The 20,780-nt window shown below is 45.0% G+C and overlaps 2 protein-coding genes across 2 annotated transcripts in view; one reads left to right on the top strand and one right to left on the bottom strand.

Annotated features, from left to right (window-relative positions):
* Positions 1 to 5,050, top strand: part of Sgpp2 (sphingosine-1-phosphate phosphatase 2) — a 112,681-nt gene extending 107,631 nt beyond the window's left edge. The window contains exon 5 of the mRNA XM_028889272.2: positions 1,624 to 5,050. Within this exon, the coding sequence (XP_028745105.1) occupies positions 1,624 to 2,175 (552 nt within the window). The 3' untranslated portion in view covers positions 2,176 to 5,050. The remainder of the gene's footprint in view (positions 1 to 1,623) is intronic.
* Positions 5,051 to 10,971: 5,921 nt separating this feature from the next.
* The window catches only part of Farsb (phenylalanyl-tRNA synthetase subunit beta), a 64,260-nt gene continuing 54,451 nt past the window's right edge, over positions 10,972 to 20,780 (bottom strand). The window contains exon 17 of the mRNA XM_028889278.2: positions 10,972 to 11,519. Coding sequence (XP_028745111.1) covers positions 11,368 to 11,519 — 152 coding nt within the window. The 3' untranslated portion in view covers positions 10,972 to 11,367. The remainder of the gene's footprint in view (positions 11,520 to 20,780) is intronic.

Here is a 20,780-nt window from a genome sequence, read left to right as displayed (position 1 = left end):
AGGTGCTGGGATTCAAGGCCTGCACCACCACCACCTGGCCCTTCAAACCGAAGCTTGGTGGCTTGTTCCATTCGGCAGTATTTCCTCGAATCAAAGTCTCACTATACAATCCAAATGGATCTGGAACTCAGCATCTTCCTGCCTCCACTTCCCAAAAGCTGAGATCACACACATGCACCACCATGCCCAGCTAACAGAATTCTGTCAGAAGAACTGGGTAATGATTCTAGCAGATTCTCAGCACACTCTGAGAAGGGAGAAGTATGAAATTAGGGACCCTCTCCAGGTCTCTGGGGCTCTCTTAAGCTGTAGCAATTGGCACGTGGCAAGGTTAGTAGATGGGAACAAAGGAGCCCACTAGCATTTTCATTTTCATTTGTTTGAAATGTTTAATTAAAAAAGAATGACTGTTGTTGGCATAAAATTTTGTGAATTTGGGGCTGGCGAGATGGCGCAGGAGGGAAAGATGCTTGCCACCAAAGCTGATGACCTGAGCAATCCTTGGGACCCACACAGAAGAAGGGGAGAAGGACCCAGTTCTCTCTTTGACCTCCACAGGCCTGCTGTAGCGTACACACGTGTGCATGCATACATATAAAACAATGTAATAATTGCTTAATGTTTTATGAATTGTAGCACACATACATTTTTATAATCACCATCTCAGTATAGAATAGTTTCATTATCCCCAGACTGCCTCTTGATATCCTTTATGGTCACACCAGATAACCCAAGTCCCCTAGGCAACAGCTGACCCTCTTCTCTGTCACTGTGGTCTTGTCTTTTAGAAAGGCCATATAAATAGAACCATGTTGTATGTACCCATGAAGCTTGGTGGCTTGTTCCATTCGGCAGTATTTCCTGGAGATTTTTTTCTGAGCTGTACTATATGCATCAGTAGTTCATTGCTTTTTAATTGCTGAAAAGTATTCTAGGACATAAATATACCACAGGTTATTTACCCATTCAAGAATCTGGGGTTGTCTCCAGTTTGGAATTAATATAATCTCTATAAAAATTCAAATACCAGCTGTTACAGAAACTCAAGTTCTCATATCTCCCCAGTATGGTTTGATTCATCTCTCTTATTATGAGTTGACATTGGAGTATTTTAAATATTAGAAAGAAAATATTAAATGGTGTATTCCCTTTGCTATAACTGCCAGGTACTTATTGGGGCATGCATTTCTCCTCTGGTTTTTATTCTAGCCAAGGGTTTAAGGAGCTGACAGGCCATCCAATTGGTAATGTTTAATATTCAGTCTTTCAAAACACAGTACTAGAGTTTAGTGCCCTCATGGTGCTGCCAAGAAAGGATGATGCCACATCTGTGAAGACTATGACAATTCTTGTGACCTGAGATATATATAACAAAGTCAGATTCAATGACTACAAGACTATCACTACTCAGAAAAAAAAAATCCAGAATTTATTCTACAATACAGAAACACTCTTGTAAGAAAGTATGTAACGTGGGTAACATGGTGGCTATCTATATATGTTATTTCCTATTTTCACTCCACATTCTTTGATTTTCACTTTCCTTGAATACACACGGTAAAATAAAACAGTGCGAAGACTGAATTTCAAGTGTCGATAGACCACTGTTCTTTTCTCCGGCAGGATGTGCTGGGCGGCGTGCTGATCACTGCAGTCCTCATTACCCTCACCTACCCGGCCTGGACCCTCATCGACTCGCTGGACTCCGCCAGCCCCCTCTTCCCGGTGTGTGTCATCGTCGTGCCGTTCTTCCTGTGCTACAACTACCCCGTGTCGGACTACTACAGCCCAACCAGGGCGGACACCACCACCATCGTGGCTGCCGGGGCTGGGGTGGCCCTGGGATTCTGGATTAACCACTTCTTCCAGCTGGTGTCCAAGCCCACCCCGCCCCTTCCTGTGATTCAGAGCATCCCACCCCTCACCACGGACATGCTGGTTTTGGGGGTGACCAAATTTATGGTGGGCATCGTGCTGATCGTCCTGGTTCGGCAGCTGGTACAAAAGCTCTCCCTGCAAGTGTTATTCTCGTGGTTCAGGGTGGTGACGAGGAACAAGGAGGCCAGGCGAAGGCTGGAGATCGAGGTCCCCTACAAGTTTGTCACCTACACGTCTGTCGGCGTCTGTGCCACAACGTTTGTGCCCATGCTGCACAGGTTTTTGGGACTGCTCTGAGCCCCTGAACAGTTGGAAACTAGTCCGCTAATGTGAAAGCCAAAAAACGTGAGAAAGCCGTCGGTTGGGGCGATCTCAACCCCTCCTGTGTAAGGAAATCTTAGGTAATATTTTTTTTTTGTTTTGCTGATGTCATAGTGATAACTCCTGCTGTGGCACCAGCGGTGTGTTTGGTCTGCAAGGACTGTGCTCCCATTGACCCCAGCCTGCAACCACACCTGTAAGGCAACCAACCCCTCCCCTTTCTGTTACATGGACTTAGGACCAAGTCTTGGGTGGACAGGAACTGTGGCCTGGCTTGAAATGGCTTCGAGCCCTATTGGGCTCCAGAGGGCCAACAGACTTGAGGTAATATGAAGGCAGGACACTTCTTTTCCGTTCCAACCTTGCCTAATGCCTAGTCTCATTCCCCAACCTGGAACTGGGTTTGGAAGAAAGGGTGGCACCATGGAAAACTGCACTCCTTGGGCAGAGCAACGTCTTGTGCTGTAATTGGACTAAACTGTGCCTGAGTGGAATAGTTTCCTGTGCAGAGACTCTAAGACCGTAGTAGCAGAGCTAGGAGGCCCCCAGGAAGAGCTTGCTCTCTACCAGCCCACCGTTAGGGAAACAAGAAGCTGATCCTCCTTGCCCAGAGTTCACAGCATCCCAGGTTTCGGTTCCTGCACTAGTCTAAGCCACACATGACAGGCTGCTACCTCCTCGCAGGTGAAAACAGGACACGCTGAGACTCCTGCTCGCTCTTGCTTGGTCTTTGGCACCTTCAGTTTAAGTAGCCATATAAACTTAGAAAGCACTGGATCAGCACGAGAATGGATGAGCTTCGTCCTCTGGAAGTCTGACCAAGAGAGGCTAGGCAGCCCTGACATTGCCTCATCCTCCCACCCCCCAATACCCCTAACGTTACCTCATCATTGCTCAGCTACATTCTATAGTTTTTTTTTTTTAATTATTCACCTGCTAGGCAGAATCAGGGACTCCCTCTCAGTCTTCCCACCTCTTATCTCTTGGCAATTTTAAGGGCCATTCATGCAAGAACAACTTCAAACTATTTTGGGAAAATAAGCCAATTCATTATAGCATCCATTAAACCTAGCATGGTCCTCCTTAGATGCAGCAGTTTTTTAGGATGACAGCAATAAAGAGCTCCTTCCTTGGACTCCTCTGCAGAACCATGATCGGGTATCAGCCCATCCTGAAAAGATGCTGTAGATGCATAGTTACCGATCTTTTGAGGGGTGGTACCACTGAGGCCAGTGTTTCATGATCCTAACACCTCAACACTATCTACACATACTGGACAAAATTACCCCCCCCTTAAAAGTTACCAAGGTTCAGACCTTTGCATTCAGTGTGAAAACCAAGAGCAACATATTCTCTGATTTGGGAATGATGTTCTCTGATTTTGGAATGATGTTCCTTGGTACTGAACACAGTGTTTTAACTTCTCAAGAACAGTTCTTGGAGTGGGCATGGCGGCACCCGCCTTTAATTCCAGCACTCAGGAGGCAAAGGCAGGCAGATCTCTGAGTTCGAGACCAGATCCAGTTCCAGGGCCACAAAGAGAAACCCTGTCTTGAAGACACAAACAACACACAAACAAAAAGAATAACAAATATTCTTCACAAAGTGCCCACTTTTAACTTGACAGTTCTCTCATTTATCATAGTTAAGAGCAGGGATCAAAATAACCCATCATTTGCCTGGTTTTGCTCTGACGGTGTTTCAGCTCCACGGCTGGGGTGCTGCAAGCCCTGGCTGACGGGTTCTCTCACCCAGGCCAGCCTCTCTAGGGCATAGCTGTTGATGAGGCCCTTTCTTCCCTCTCCCCACGCCCAGCTACCAAATGAGAGCTTATAATACCGGCTAATATTTTCGCAGGATGGTTTTAGTCGGTTTGTCTGAAGCCCAGTGACAAAAGGCTTCGCTTCCTCCGTGTTTATCTTTACAAAAGAAGGGCTACATCTACTGTCACAGCAGCGGGGCGTGGTGATTAAGATGTTTTAGTCCCAACAACGGGAAAGCTGACCACTGTCTGGATGCATTTAAGGCCGTGTTTACATAATTTAGATGGAGGATGAATATATTAGCCACACAGCATTAAGCAGTGGCCTGAGAATTGGTCATGACTGGCCACTCTTGGATGTACTTGATGACCTCCAATGGATGGAGAAATTATTTGTTGGAGATGCCAAGTTTAGGTTTGGATTCCGACAGTACTGGTTTTAAAAGCTATTGCTTGATCCCTCTCAATCCACTTTCGTTGTTCACTTCTCAGAGCACCTCCCCCTAGTGAATTCTCTCTTGTGTCCCCTCTCGAAACACTTGGATTTTCTCTCTGGGGAAAGAGTGCCCCCTGCTGGTTAAGATCCAGTCTCAGTCAAAAGGCCCTCTTGATCTGAGCCATCATGCTCACCAGAAGGTGTCCACTGTCAACCTAGGCCGGACCAACCTTGACACCAAAGCTTTTAGGCATATTGGCCCCTCTGGGAATCGGGAAGAATAACACACCCTTCTCCTATCTTGCTTCTACTCCAAGGCCAAAGCACCCATCTAGAACTTGCTTTCCAAAGAGCTGTCATTTTGTGTCATAGTTGCTCAGACCTGTGCCATAGCTGAACATGCTGGAAAAAGACATAGGCAAGACCCCTACACTAACACCCTTCGATGGAAGCCACTAAAACCCTCCACACTGTGCCTGGTCACGGGATTTTCTTGCCCCAATACACAGCGCATCTTCCCAGGGCAATCACAGCATGTGGTATTTCAGACCATATGTTTCAGGTTTCTATTTTGGAAGGCTTCAGCTGTCTTGCTTATGCACTGTATGTAAATTTATTCTTTTTAAAATAAAATCTCTTTTGTTTGACTGTGATTGTTAAATGCTTTAAAATCTAATGGTTGTTTCTGTAGATTTTTTTTTTTTTTTTTTTTTTTTTTTTTTTTTGAGACAAGGTCTCATTCTATGACCCAGGTTAGCCAAGACGGAGCACATGTTAATCCTCCTGCCTCAGTCTCCCAGGTGCTGGAATTATGGGTGTGATCCACTCTACCCAGGTAGTTTTTTCCTAACCTGGGTTTTTTCCTTGGGTTTGTGGGGCCTGAAATGAAGAGAGTGGGAGAGAAGTCAATGACAAGCTGTAGAAGTTTCTGCTTCCAGAATCCCTCTGCATGCAAATGCTGGTCAACTTCATAGTGGCCACAGATTTGTCTAGCAGGAAATAAGTGTGTCGCGGAGGTATGCTTAAGTCCTTCTAACTCCTTGATGAGAGAATCCTTTTGTTATGTGGAGACGGATGTCACTCACTGTGTTCAAAAGGAAACTGTCATAGGTGCTGCTACTGAAGGGAAATGAAATGTTTTCATAGATGACTACCCTAGTGGCCGAGCCAACTGAACACTTTCCCGAGTCAAATCTGCCTCACTACAACGCTTTGTCTGTCTTTAAGCACCCCAGTTTTCTCTTTAAAGTGCCAAACTAAGTTATGTCCAAGGGCACACGCACGCAAGGCTGCATTTGTCCTGTGACCAGGATATACTTGTCACTCATACTTGCTGGACACCTAAGAGCTGTAAAGCTCCACTCTGTGCTGTGGAGTTCTCCCAGGTCAGAGTAAGACACCAGCTCAGAGAATTTAAAGTCAAGTCTGAAGTGTCAAAGTTGTGTGGAAAAGCCCAGGCCGTGGGATGGGGTGGGACAAGAAGAGGTTTTATTTGGGCCTGCAGAACAAGTCCAGGAAGGCTTTCTAGAGATTATTGCAGGAGCCAGATTTAAAGAAGAGACCAGGCTGCCTCAGCAGGAGGGGTGGGGGGTTGGGGGTGGGGTGAGGGGGTGGGGTGGGTGACAAGGTACAAGAAGATACTGTCTCTAGGGACCAGCTGGATGGAGGCACGCACCCCGGCTCTTACAGGGAAAACCCAGACCGAGTCACTATGTAAGAATTGGGTGACAGATGTGGTGACGTCACGGGCTCCTTCTACCATCCTCATTCAACTATTTCAGTCTGCCTTGGGTACCCTTCCCCTCTGCACCTCTGAACCACTTGTTCCCAGGTCCCCTTATTTAAAAAAAAAAAAAAAAAAAAGCAGCTGTGTGTCCCTTGTGCCCACCACATCCTGTAGTCTTCTCAGTTCCTCAAACTCTCCTCCAAAACTGAATTGTCTTGCTGTGATCAGGGCTCTGCCAGGACTCCTCACTGTCCTCCATCTCTCTGGTGATTGGATCCATCTCTCCAGCCCGGTTACACCGACCGGGCCAAGCACATTTCATGTTAGACATATCCTCCTCAAAGCCACTTGTGTTTATTTTGCTTGTAGGAGTGTGGATGAATGCCTGGCACATCTTCCCATTGCTTCTCACCGTATGTCTCAAAGTGCCCCCACTGAACCTAAGGCTCTCTATTTTGGCCAGACAGCTAGGCCAGCAGGCCCCTATGGTCTTCCTGTCTCTGCCCCCTAGTATTGGGGTCATAGACATAAGACATAATACCCCACTTTTTTTTTTTTTTTTTTTGAGACAGGGTTTCTCTGTGTAGCTTTGCGCCTTTCCTGGAACTCACTCTGTAGCCCAGGTTGGCCTCGAATTCACAGAGATCTGCCTGCCTCTGCCTCCCAAGTACTGGAATTAAAGGCATGCGCCACCAATGCCCAGCCGATACCCCACTTTTAATGGGTTCTGGGGATTCGAAATTCAGGTCCTCCAGCTCTCACAGCAACCATTAACCCAGTAAGCCATCTGCCCAGCCTTGCTTGTATTGTAAACTCTGGCCGTGCTGAAGGCTTTTGCTGTTTCAAAGTCATATGGCAATTCTTCATTCCTCACCAACATAAGACTTTAATAAATTAGTTTGGACTTCCTATACATCCGTTGTTTTCTTAAAGTGGGGCACACCTGTAGTACAGACTTCTACACTTACATGCATACTAAGAACGAGAGCTGAATGTGGGCCATGAATAGAATGTTAAATTCTTAAAAACCATAGCCACATGAGACAAGCGAGCTCCATGGAGCCAAAAATTCCTCTTCCCTTCTCCACGCCTGTCTATGTGGCGTGCAAAACCAAACAAGAAAGGCGACGGTGGCGTGAGGAGTTCCGGCTGTGACGCTTTTTTACCCACTCAACACATCTGCCAACCTTGCTGCTTCTCCTCTTGCTAGGACGCCAGGGTCCCCTTGGCTGGAGCAAAGCCAGATTCTTCCCGTGAAGGTGTTCAAAGGCAGCCAACACTTCCCGTAGCAAGCCCGACTCGGTCCTCTCCTGGAGGGCAGGGCAGGGTGACAACTTGATGCTGCCTTAACACCTGCTCTCGCAAGGACTTCATAATGTGCCCAAGAAGCCGTGGCCAAGAGAGGAGGGGCCGCTCGGGCTTCTGGTCTGCGGCAGCTGTCACCTGGAAGCCATATGGGTGGCCCCGAGGGGGACAAATTATGCAGAGCCCCCGAAACGCACACCATCTTGCCCATCTCAGTTCAACACTGATAAAAAGCTGTTGGAGGGCTGAGATCAAAGAAAGACATCCATTGCGCCCTGTACAGATCCTAGCCCTGCGCCTCCTAGTGACCCGAACACCCAGTTTTCGTTGAGATCTCGGGGTAACACCACCCATTTCTGTCCGGGTGTTAACTCCTTACCTGCCCAGAACCAAGCGAGTAGTTCACCCAGACTTGCCTCCAGTGGAACTGCCCTCTCGCTGGCTCTCTGGAAGGGCTTGTTTGAAGGAGACCACCATAGTCTCCTCCTTCGTGACACAAAGTGGCTGCTTCTGGGAGGTGAATTCCTTTGCTACCAAGCTTAGTATCAAAAGGGCTCCTTGTGTCCTTATCGTCACTTCTGTCTGAAAGGGCTAACTTCATAAAGTCTGACAAGGCCTCTGATTTCTCCCTCAGCTGCGTCCCCCACCTCCCCACATTCTTGAACTAAGCTGTTTCTAACGCTTTCTAACACACAGCCATGACACAGCCCTAGGCTGGCATCCATAAAGAGAAATAAAGGGCAATCCTGGAAGACACTCGACTCAGCACTGAAGTACTCCCAAGAGTAACCACATGAGCACGGATCTTGCTTTGCCAGACATGATTCCACTCGACCCACTGCTGGAGGTAATTCAACCAAGTCTGGCTGCCATGTCCACAGCCATCCTTTCTGCTTTCGGGAAATTCAGAGCCAAGCAGACTATCTGAACTCAGTCTGTCACAGACACTGGGCCCATTTTGTTGTCTGTCTTGTTCAGCTTGTCACGAAGGGTTTAATTCCTCTGCTTTTGCCCAAGGAGACCATGCTCCCCACAGCAACTTCCGGCAGGTGTCTTAGGTCCCAGAAGTGGACCGCTACCCTGAGTTTTATAATGCAGGCCAGTCTCTATTTCTTTTTATTTCTTCACCTGCTGAGGCCGCCAAGATAGCACAGAGACAGTGGCTCATAAAGAACAGAAGTTTCTTTCTTACTGTTCTGGAGAATGAAGGTTCAAAATCAAGGTGGCTTGTAGGAGCCACCATCTGGCCTACGCACACAGGACCTCTTTTTCACATATGCATGGGGCAGGGATGGGAAAGCAAGTTCTCGGGCATCTCTCCTGAAGGTTGCTAATCCCACCAGGAAGGCTTCATCCTTATGACCTCACCTAGCCCTAACTATCTCCCAAAGACCTCATTTGTAAGAACCACCACACTAGGCATATTAGAGAAGGGCACTGGGTCCACAGTAATATACATCAAGCTGCTCCAAGTCCTAATAACATAACCAGCCAGAACTTGGGGGTTATCAGATGGGTCAAATGCTCTAAATGTGAAGTTCTATTTTGCTTAAGGCAATTAATGTCCCTTTTCAGGTCATTAGCCTCCTTTTGGTAAAAACATATGCAAGAGTCAAAGTCAATACCAAAGCATCAGGGTTGTTGATACCAAACAAGTACAGTTAAGAGGTCAGTACAAGGACAACCCTCAGCAACGTTTCCCTCCAAGCCACTGCGCCTCTCTCGCTTAGAGCAGAGAGGCAGCAGTGTGACTGGCTGGTTTCTACTCAATGTACTCCTGTTCAAAGGTTTAGATACTTATTATGTGTGTATTTGGTACCTGAGCTGTCAGAAGGTACTGGAGCCCCTGGAACCAGCTTGCAGACAATTGCGAGCCATCACATAGCTGGAAATCAAACCCAGGTCCTGGGCAAATGCAGTGCTCTTAGCCACCAAGACATCTCACCAGCCCCCATCATCTCTTTTGATTCCTACATAAATGAGACCACGTGCAGTCTTTTATGTATGGCTCCTTTCTCTTAGCATGCTTGGACTCATTTGTGCTATCAGGAATTCATTCCTCTTAAGAACTGCATGCCCTTCATAGAGTGGGCTATGTGGTCTGTGGCTACTATAAATAATACTGAGTATCTTGCATAAAAACTGTTGTATGATCACATGGGTGAAATAGCTAGATGATGTTTCAGGTTTCAGGAAACCAGTAAACTACTTTCCTGGCTGGATCATTTTATGTCCTCAACAGCAGTGCCCAACAGTTCCACTTGTACCACTACCATTTGATCCATCATTTAAGCATGAACCTTTAACATTTTTTAAAAATATGTATTGGTGTTTTACCTACATTATGTCTGCATAGCAATTACGTGCCTGGTGCCCTTGGAGACCAGAAGAGAGTATCAATCTGGAATTACAGATGGTTGCGAGCCGCCATGTGGGTGATGGGAAATAAACAGAGAACTTTGCAAGAGCAGCCAATGCTATTAGGACCTCTCCAGCTCCAACATTAGCCATTTTAATGAGTATGAACAGTTTATCAATGTGGTCTTTATTTGTATTTCAATGAGGGCTAATGAAGCTGGATTTTTTTGGGCTGCCAGCTCACAGAAAATGAAAGCTCAGCCTATAGCTTAGGCTTGTTTCTAACTAGTTCTTATAACTTAAATTAACCCGTTTCTATTCACTTACGTGCTGCCACGTGACTCGTGCCACTTACCTCTCTTCCTGCATGTCTTGCTCCCTCTGCATCAGGCTGGCAACTCTACCTTTCTTCCAAAGACCTCTCTGTCCCCAGAAGTCCTGCCTAACCTCTTCTTGCCTAGCTATTGGCCATTCAGCTCTTTATTAAACCAGTCACAGTGACACATCTTCACACAGTGTAAAGGAATATTCCACAACACATTAATAACTTTATCTTACTCAGTTATAGAAAAATGCACACACACATGTATGTATACACATGTGTGCATGCACACACTGTGCTGACTGGTTTTTATGTCAATTTGACATAGGCTAAGAGTCATCAGAGAGAGGGAAGCCTCGATTGAGTAAATGTCTCCATAATATCAGGTTTTAGGCAAGCCTGTTGTGTGTTTTCTTAATTAGTGATTGATGTAGGAGGGCTCAGTTCATTGTGGGTGGGGTCACCCATGGGGTTGGTGGTTCTGGGTTGTGAGAAAGCCTTGGTGTTGGGGGTAAGCCAGTAAGCAGCATGCCCCACCACCCATGGCCTCTGCATCAGCTCCTGCCTCCAGGTTCCTGCCCTGTTTGAATTCCTACCCTGACTTCCTTCAATGATGGGCTATGATGTAGAAGTATAAGCCAAATACACTCTTTCCTCCCCAGCTTCCTTTGGTCATGGTGTTTCAACACAGCAACAGTAAACCTAACTAGGATGGACAGGACACACACACACACACACACACACACACACACACACACACACACACACTACATTCATATACACATATATTCACACATAAATCAACTTTTAAAAAAAGATAACTTGAAAGGCTGTCACTGCTTGACCATAACGGATTCTTAAAATTTTTCTTAAAGTACTGATTTTATTGATTAATACATGTCAAGTGTAGAAAAGGCTTAAACATGTACAATGTGTGTTTTATCAATCACTTGTTTCATTAATAAGGAAAACATGGAATCCTGCTACACTGGAGTCATGAGTGAGACTCTCATGTCCAAGCAATACTCCACTTCCAGAACTCACCCTGCCTGTCCAGGGCACCTCCCCCCAATGCAGTGCACAGATACACACTGGCTGTTCCACAAGCTGGCCTAATGCAGCTACTCCAGGCGCCAGCTAGCACATTTCACTTTATTAAACATTAAAGCACAAATGGATGTTCCCTGTAAAGGAGGGCTGAAGGACACCACAGGAGGGAAAGGGACACTAGAGGCAGAGCCACACAACCGAGACCAGCTTCACAAAAACGGCTCGATATTGATTTCTAGAGAGGAACAGGGCATGGTCAGCTCAAATTTGGTGATAACATCAGGATGAAGGACGCCAAGCTTCCCGATGCTTTGACCCCGGGCAAAGATTTCAGCACACCGCCCAGGGAAGAATGCAGAACCTGAAACAGAGAGAGAGAAAAATCAATGTTTCTTCTGGGGGGAAAAAGTCAATAGCCATTTAACACTAAAAGCCTACAGGTCTCCTTTAAAAATAACCATTCTTCTTGAAGCCACTGGCTATGAAAATATGTCCTCACACTTTCTAGTAGTAAGAAGCACTTACTGCGTTACACCAAGAAACGCCTACAGGAAAAAAACAAATCAGGAACAAATATGAAAATGAGAGCCTATACTTCTGATCATGGGGGCTGAGCTGGGAGGATGCAGGAGTATCACCAGAGTCTTAGGGGAACTAAGTCCCAGAAAGGACACAGGGGAAAGCAACATGAGCCTGCACGGATGGACCACGCTGAGAAGCAGGCTTTCCCACACCAGTACGTAGTACTCCATCCTCTCCTTACGTCACCCTTCACCTTATTACACAAGAAACCCACGATGAAACACCACCGTCAGAGACGTGCACACGTGATCACAGGCCTGAACAGAGCCCCTCCGCATGTCGGGAGCATCGTCTGTAAAGCCCAGTGAAGGCCCACCCGATGCCAGCCCCACACCAGTGCTAGCTGATTCTCGTTTTACTTCAAGGCAGCCAGAGAGCTTTCTTCATCTGCTGCCAGATCACTGCTCCAGCCTCCCACCCAGTAACCATCCTTGAGGATCAACCAGCTGGAAATGAACCAACAAGCCCGGAGGTCCACTCCCAAGCCACTAAACTACCAGTGCTACAGAAGGCTTATCAGCGCGCTGGACTCTGCTGTAGTTCAAAACAATGCTGATTCATTTCTATCAACACCCACTTGAAAAGGGATCAGGCCCAAGGCTCCTGAAGGATTCAAGCAAAATGTTTACTGGCTTGAACTATAAATACCCAGCAGAGCTGAGCCACAAGCCTGCAGCCTGCCACTCAGGGCGAGTGCATTATTTATAGGGGAGCAAACTGCTGTGTCTCTAATAGCTCCAAGGTCAGCATAATTAAGAACACAGAGTTGGATGGGCGGATAGGGGAATCTGCTACTGTTGAGTTGATACCATAGAGACAGACTTACACAGACTGCCCAGCACGGAGAGATACTTGTTTCTATTCTCAGCAAAGGACAGGAAAACATTTCTGTCATTCTGAACCCCAAAGCAACATGGCTAAGTTTTTTTTTCCCACATCTCATCAAGCTCAGTGACTGCTTCACAGTCGAAGCAAGCTGTCCATTTACGTGCTGCAGTTGGCTCTGTGCACTCTCCACACCCAGCGAGGGGTGAGGAAAACAACGTATAAAACAACTCAGAACCCAAACTGGACAGATACAGAGAGCCTGGCAGGGACAGTAGTTCCGCTTGAATCTGAAAAGATGACACACTTTCATCCTGTCAAATGAAAATATAACTTAAAAGACAACACTACCCATTACTAACAAAATTAAAAAGACAAGACTGTCAACTCCACCCCAACAACAGGAAAATGGGAAGGGAGGGAGGGAAGGAGGACTCGCTGTCCTAGAGGTGGAATGAAAAGGACTTTTCAAAGCACCCCAGGGCTGCGGTGTGCCCAGACCCTGCTCCTCCCTGGAGACAGAGCTCTAAGCACACACGCACTACCAGGCAAGGGCTCTGGCCTGTTCTGAAAGGCCACCAGGAAAGGAAATGCCCAGACCTTCCTGACAGCCTTGCTGTACCAAAGGTTTTCTTTTATCTATTTTCAATTCCAATTTGATTGGATTCATTTTTACTGAAGCATAAAACCAAACTATTTTGGAATCTAAGCCAGATGTGCTGGTTCTGACAATGTTAGCAAAATAAAGCCTAAGATAAGAAATCAAACTTTTACCTCATACAACATTTTGATTCAGCATTTTTTTTTAAAGTAAAATTCAGTTATATTCTTCAGTTGCCAGGTTTACTTCGCCTATAAATTTGGACCAATCAGCTAGGTACATAGTAACAAAAATATTTATACCAGTAAATGTAATTTTCTCTTTTTCCAGAGAAAAACAAAGAAAATCCATATTCAAAGCTAGGTAACATGTTCCTAAGTAAAAGAGTATAAAAAATGGGCCAAAAGTCACAAGTGCTGCTCCAAGGTCCTCGGCCACCAGGCTCCCCACTCACATCAGCGTCGAGCAGCTCTCTCTGTCCTGCCGAACTGCACCCCTGGACTTGTGGGGATGACTTTGTCTTGCTCTGCCATTTTCCATTCTCCACTTCTAACAAGTTCAGATGATGGGTGAACACCTACCTAGGAGTCTCATATTTCCCGTTCAATTAGCTCAAGCTGAGGTTCTGTTCTCCAAATACACAAATTAAAAAGCATGCAAAGGGGCCTTCTGACATCAAGGGTAGAGAGAACCTTAAGAAACAAACCCTCCACTTGACTGATGGTGTAGGTGAACTAGAAATGTTGGTGTAGGGTAAAATTACAAAAGCCGAAGCATTCTTAGTGTTTTTAAAACTTAGAGAGCAAAGCAAACTCCACAGGCAGAACTGCCTCATAATGAAACAAGGGCACGGAGCCCACAGCAAGGGTCCCAGGCCTTCTAGATGTGAGAATGCCGTCAACAGAAAAGACCGCACCTCTCATCTTAAAAGGAAGAAGAGACAGTTTATTCTGGAGCATTTTGAGTGACCATTGCCTGGGAACACAGATTTACGTTACCCCAAATTCCATGTTTTAACGTGGAAGCAATCTCACAGGGTTTTTATAGTTTTACAGAACAAAGAAAGTCATAAATCAAGGCAAGCTTAAAATGCATTGGTGGGTACACCAGAGATGGGTACCTCGAGATGGCAGAAGCTTTTCTATAGGCCTAAAGTATTACCTGATGACACTCTTAGCATTTGAATTGGTGGAAGCTGGTGTTCTGTTAACAGCTTCTAAGACCATGAGGTGTGTTAGTTCAGATACAGAGGTCGGCATGGAATGGCTGCTCCAGAAAGCTAACACTAGCCCATGATAAAGTAATTAATTAGCCTCTGAATCTACAAAAATTCCAGTCTCTTTACACTACTGAAATTCCAATTGGTCCACAGTCTGCAGACACACAAACTCCTTGTGGGAGTTTTTCGTTTACAGCCAGTTTCTTCTCAGGAATTTTATTCACAATGTTCACTGCTGGCCAAAGGAGGTGGTCCAGCTCAGTACCCAGGTGGATGGATATGACCCCAAAGCTCCAGCTAGAACTAATATATCATCAAGTCTGTCTGAAAAGACATAACATCACATCTGAAGGCCACGGCCTAGGCTTTCAGAAAGTCAGACCTGGACTGCAGCCAAATTTATCAAATTTATCAAATCACACACACAAATGTGTTTCTGGAGAAAAGGTAGCATGCTGTGTTTACAGCAAGCACACTGCCCACCACCCTGTGAAATGGACCTAACATGCAGATGCTGGGGTCCCTTACTCTCTTCTCCTGTGTAAGAGCACGATGAAAAGGTCCAGTGCACCAGCTGCAACCCACATCTGCGTGAATTCCAGGCCACGACGAACTCAAGGCTTTACGTGAAATCTGGCCTGGCTATCGCTCCTGAGACAGAACACATTTCGGGAAAATGTTGCTCTCTATTGCAACACACACGGAAGCCCAGATAAAAGAAACACCAGTTAGGCACAAAGAAGAGCTTAATTTCCCAAACTTAGTGGGGTGTGAATAAGCCCCTTAATTAAAGTCTTTGTGTCCTTGGGGTCATCCCTGGGCCCATAATCTAGCGCAGCACCCCGTCTTTAGCGCGTTTTCTGGCTAACTGACCATCAAAGCGTTTGGGAGTGCCTTCTCTTGCCCGTTGCCAAACACTTTTCACAGTTTCCTTTCGCCCCCATCGTTTCAGAGCTGTATTACAGCCTAGAGTTGGCAGGAGCTTTCCACACGCTCACTCCATCCTTTAATTTCATGAAGCATTGGAAGTAGAAGCTTTCAATGATAACTGAACAGACCCCTCATCTGAGAGCACCAAGGTGTGTGTGTGTGTGTGTGTGTGTGTGTGTGTGTGTGTTACCAAGCAGGAGGCCCTCTTCTCACTGCCACTGGTTACTCCTTAACATTTTATTTGACATGCTCTGAAATATCAGCTGCTCATTTAATTTCACTCTTCCTTTTCTTCATATTGTCAATACATACTTTAGGATTCAAACTCACAAGTGACTGTAATTGGGTACTTATTATCCAAGTGAAAAAAAAAAAAAAAGAAAAAGAACATCATCAAACAACAAAATGAACGGGCAGAGAACGCTGGTAAAGTAGTGTGCTGTTGCTAATAACAGAAATTATCCTCATTAGCTTTCACCACACATATCCTCAGATTCAGGTATGAGATGGAAAATGTATTAACTGTAGATACCAACTGAATATTTCTTAAGTCTGTTCAAAATGACTGATTATGTAACATAGATAAAAGAAAAAATATGTTACTAGTCTAACAACTTTATTGTTGGTGCCTATCCAAACCTTACGCACTTCTCAAAGGGTAAGTAAACAAACAAACAGATAAATAAATCCTACTCAATTACACCCTCCACACATGCATGCAGAATTTCATTCTTGTGGGGCCATTGTTCTCAGGTTTTAGAACAAGCAGATTTTTGAGGACATGACAGAATCATATGAGGGGAAAGAGGTTCACCATAGGTAAGTATTAATTTGTAAAAGAAAAGGTTTTAGGGCTCTAAGGAGCCAAAGCATCCCAACCAAGATATGAACACAAAAAACACCTTTTTCCCCTGATCTCAGTGCACTCAGGAGAAAAGGCCTCTGCAAAGACCATTTAATTTGTAAAGAGAGACTGAATAATTTCCGACTGGTAATATAAAACACCCATTTTCTCCCAGATGTATACAATTCTTCACCTTGCATTTGAAGTGAATATTTATGGTACCTAAAGTCTATAAAGAGAGGGGACCTAATCCTTTGAATTTAATGGCCATCTTTCATCCCTTTCTGAAGATCAAAAGAAAGAAAAACCCCTTACACAACTTTACAGTGCTAATCCCAACACACCTGCAGACACCATTAACTCTTACAGGGAGGCAGTGGACTAGAGAGAATTGGAACTTACCAACTCATGGCTTGGGGAGGGTGCCAGGATCAAGACCTGGCACCATGTGCTCTACTACAAATGAGGCCAGGGACCTGGGACCTTATTCTTAAAAGAAATCAGCAAAACCCAGATGAGAAATGTCCTCAACAGAGAACCATCTTTTGTCAGGCATGGTAGTTCACACCTGTCTTCACTCAGGAAGCAAAAGACTGCCAGGTTGAGACCAGTCTGGACTCCTCAGTGGACAATGTCAGAAGGATATATCCCCCTTTCATTCACTAAACTCTTCTTTTAATGAAATATTTCAAATTCTAACACCCAATCCAGTCTTTGCTTCCATGGCTGTCCCTTCCTAAGAGTTAACTTAATGAGCAGAGAGGGGAAGGTGCTGGATCCTTTCTGCTCAGACAACACCCCCACACACACACACACCATGAGAGTGAGATGTCTCAGAGTGTGGACCTGTCCAAGCCCTTTGCGCAATGTAAGTTACAGATGGGCAGAAGAGAAGCACCAGGAGATTAGGAATCTTGCCCAAGGCAAGCAATACCAGAGGCTGGAGTGCAAGCCAAAGGTGAAAAAGGGCCACCGGCAGATGAGGCTGCAGCATGATGCTCGTAAGCTGCTGGTCAAGCTGCCCACCACCTCATGTCTGCAAACGTCCTCTGCTTTCCAGTAAGTAAATCCATAGAGTTTAAAGAGGGAACAGAGCAGAATGACAGTGTGTCATCTCTAACCTTAGCACATACCCAGTACACTCTGTAATGCTATTAATACAACAGAATACTAGCAGCATTACAACCCACAGCACTCATTTGGGGAAATAAAATTACATTTAAAAAAAAATACTGATTTTTAAAACTTGTAAATGAGTGTTTTACCTGCATATGTGTAGGGACACAACATTCATGTCTTAGAGGTCAGAAGAGTTACAGAGAGTTCTGAGCCACCTTTGTGGATGCTGGGAAATGAACCCAGGTCCTCTAGAAGAGCAGCAAGTACTCTTAACCGCTTGAGCCATCTCTCTTGCCCCAGAACTGCATTTTTTTCTTTTCCTTTTCTTTTTTTGGATTTTCAAGACAGGGTTTCTCTGTGTAGTTTTGGTGCCTGTCCTGGATCTTGGTCTGTAGACCAGGCTGGCCTTGAACTCACAGAGATGTGACTGGCTCTACCTCCCAAGTGCTAGGATTAAAGGTGGCTCTGTGCCCTTCATCCTGGTATGAGTCAGGTCTTTATTGTACTTCTTACCTACTTTTCACTATAATCATCTTTCCTTTTGGACCTCTCCAATTTGACTGAAGGACCTTTCAAAGTTATTTTGCCTTTTAAATATACAAGTGGAAGGATGATCATAAGATACTGTTCCCTCAATCTCTTCATGAACTTCAAAAGGCATTTACAATAAAATATGGGAAATTTTGGAAGTTAATTAGTACAATTTAATAAAAATCACAGTAATAACTGCAAAACGGTAAGCACAAATAACCTAGGAAGCACTCTGTGAGGAAGCTGAAACCCAGTCTTCGTTACTGTGGTCAGAGTAAGCAGCGACTGTCTGGGAGACTGGAATGTGCTGCTAATGGGCACATGGGGACTCCTTTCTGACCTCAGAGTGGGCAACACTTCCCAACAAAGAAAGTCAGATTCCAAAGGAAAAATGAATAACTGACTATATGATGTTTAAAAGGTGACATAAATGTGAAACTATGTTCACATTTGTTCATACAAGGTCCAGGTCAAAAGTTAGTGAGATGCCATTTCCCATCTATGAGACTGGACACAACAGAAAAAAACAACCAACCACAGGACCTACAATTTCGTATAAACAAGGTCTTCTCGTCTACTGCACCTACAGTGTGAGAATCAAAGGTCTAACAGATGGGTATCTAGCCAAACTTAGTGCAATAACAACATACCCTTTGTCCCAATAACTCCATACTTCTAGGAATTATTCCCAAAATCCACAGGCAAAAGCATCAGAAAGCATGAGCATAAGGCTACAGTGCAGTACTGACTGGAAACAAGCCAATGTTCACCAACTGAGAACTGGTCCAACTCTGGACCATGGAAAGGAGCAGTTCACGTGAGCCAAAGAACAAGACCTCACAGGCTGCCTCTGAATAGGCTGCTGCTGGGACAAGAAGTCAGCTATGGAACAGTACACACAGCATTGCCCGCTCAGGTGAGAAGGCAGAGGTGTATACACATACATGTGCATTTATGTCTGAAAGCAAACCACACAAGGATAAAGGAAAAGAAGAAGGCTGAGGTCAGTGGAGCACTCATGTAATTCCAGCATCTGGGAGGCGAAGGCAGAGGAATCATGGGTTCAAGGCCAGTCAGTCGTGGCTATGTAGAAACACTCTGATTCAAAAGACAGAACAAAAGCCTACCAAAAATCAACAACAGCAACAACAAAAAACACAGACTTGGAAGGCAGGAAAGGAATCAAAGATGGAACAAAAGCTAAAGATAATTATCTAAACATACTTACTCAGTAGGTTACATTCTAAGAATAAAAAGAAGTGACTAGTTTTTAAATTATTTTAGCAGTCATACAGTTAATACTACTAGAATTTTCATTTTGAAACTATAATGACATAAATAGCCAGATGAGTGTAAGCCAACAACGATGAATATGTGTTAAGAACCCAGAGTTTCAGTGTAAACTAGGAGAACTGTAAAGTCAAGTATATTCGTAAATATCCTCAAGTTCTGAATGTGAACTGAAAACATCCATGCTGGGGTGAGGATGTAGCTCAGTGGTAGAGTTCTTGCCTAACAATCTGGAAGTCCTAGGTTCAAGGCCCAGAACGAAAAGGCAAACAAAAGTGTTCTATTTTGAAAAACTTAAAACTAAAAGGAACAAGTATTTTCTGCATCTCCATAATCTCCATACACCAAAAAAGCCCAGGAACAGAGCTGCACTCAGAAGCAGAGGACAACGACAGCGTGCCCACATAGTGACCTGAACTTGATCTCTCACTAAAAGGAGCCAGGGACCCTTGGACGTATAGCTGACTCCAGTCCAAGGTAGAGCTACTATGAAAAGGGGTCTGGAAGCATCCTATTTCCTTCCCCGTCACAAAAGCCTGGCTGCACATGACCATTCCCCTCCATTTATAGACTTCCCTTTCTGTTTCCCATACAGTGTGGTCCTTACATGGATGAGGGAGACAGAAAAACCTATCTGAATTCGGCAGAGAGGGATGCACTCGAGGTCTCAGATGAGGGACAGAAGGCAAGTTGGCACTCGGGACGAAACAGAACCCTGCAAGAACAGCTGGTGCTAGGTAGTGCAAACTCCCCAGGGAGAAGAGGGTGTTGAAGAAGAGTTTGTATAGAAGGTATTGATCTCAAGCAAGGCAAGAATAAGGAGGCCAGGTCCCCTCAGTCTCCTACTGTTTGCCTCCTTCAAAGCTAAGCTCAGCTTGACAAAAACTTGACTCAATGTTTAATTCCTCTCCCTGGATTTTCACCCAAGCAATACTGACATGGAACACAGCAGATGTATGCAGTAGTTGTGTTACAGAATCCAGCAATATGTGACTATGATGGGAAAACTACCAAAACTATTCTACATCGAGGCCACGCTGAGCTGACCATGGTGGCACAGGCCTGCCTGTGATCCCAGCTCTCAGGAGGCTGAGAAGAAGGGTCACAAGCTCAAGGACAGCCTGGTCTACAAAACAAGATTGTGTCTCAAAATCCAAACAAGACAGGAAATGAGACCCACTGAGAGGAAGCACAAACACACTAAGGGACTGCCCTGTCCTGTGTGGGCGCTTCTGTTTCTTCTGACACCTTTGTGTGTGCCTTAGGCTTTGAGACTGAACTAAAATGTTCGCATTTTATCACTTCATTTAAAAAGTTCTGAATGTATCTTTGTCAAATGTTAAAAACATAACACTACAAAATATCTATCAACTAATTCAATTACTTTCTCATTTATTATCATGGAGATATTCATACTTTTATGAATTGCATAGGTAATTTGATACACTGTTATTTACATGAGTAAATAATATTTAAAAATTTCAGAAGAGGTCTGAGGACAAGCATGCAGTGACCTGGGTTCAATCTCAAGCACCCCATAAACTAGGCATGGTGACACATGCCTATAATCCTAGTGCTCACTCGGAAGGTAGCAGCAGCAGGACCTGGAGTTTGGGCAGGGAAAGGGCTCAGTGGATAAAGGTGCTTATCACCAAGCCTGATGCCCTGAGTTTCATCCCCA

This window comes from Peromyscus leucopus, chromosome 13 (genome assembly GCF_004664715.2).
Source record: "Peromyscus leucopus breed LL Stock chromosome 13, UCI_PerLeu_2.1, whole genome shotgun sequence".
NCBI classification, from domain to species: Eukaryota; Metazoa; Chordata; class Mammalia; order Rodentia; family Cricetidae; genus Peromyscus; species Peromyscus leucopus.
The sequence above is the reverse complement of the archived record's forward strand: the minus strand, read 5'-3'. Positions and strand labels throughout refer to the sequence as shown.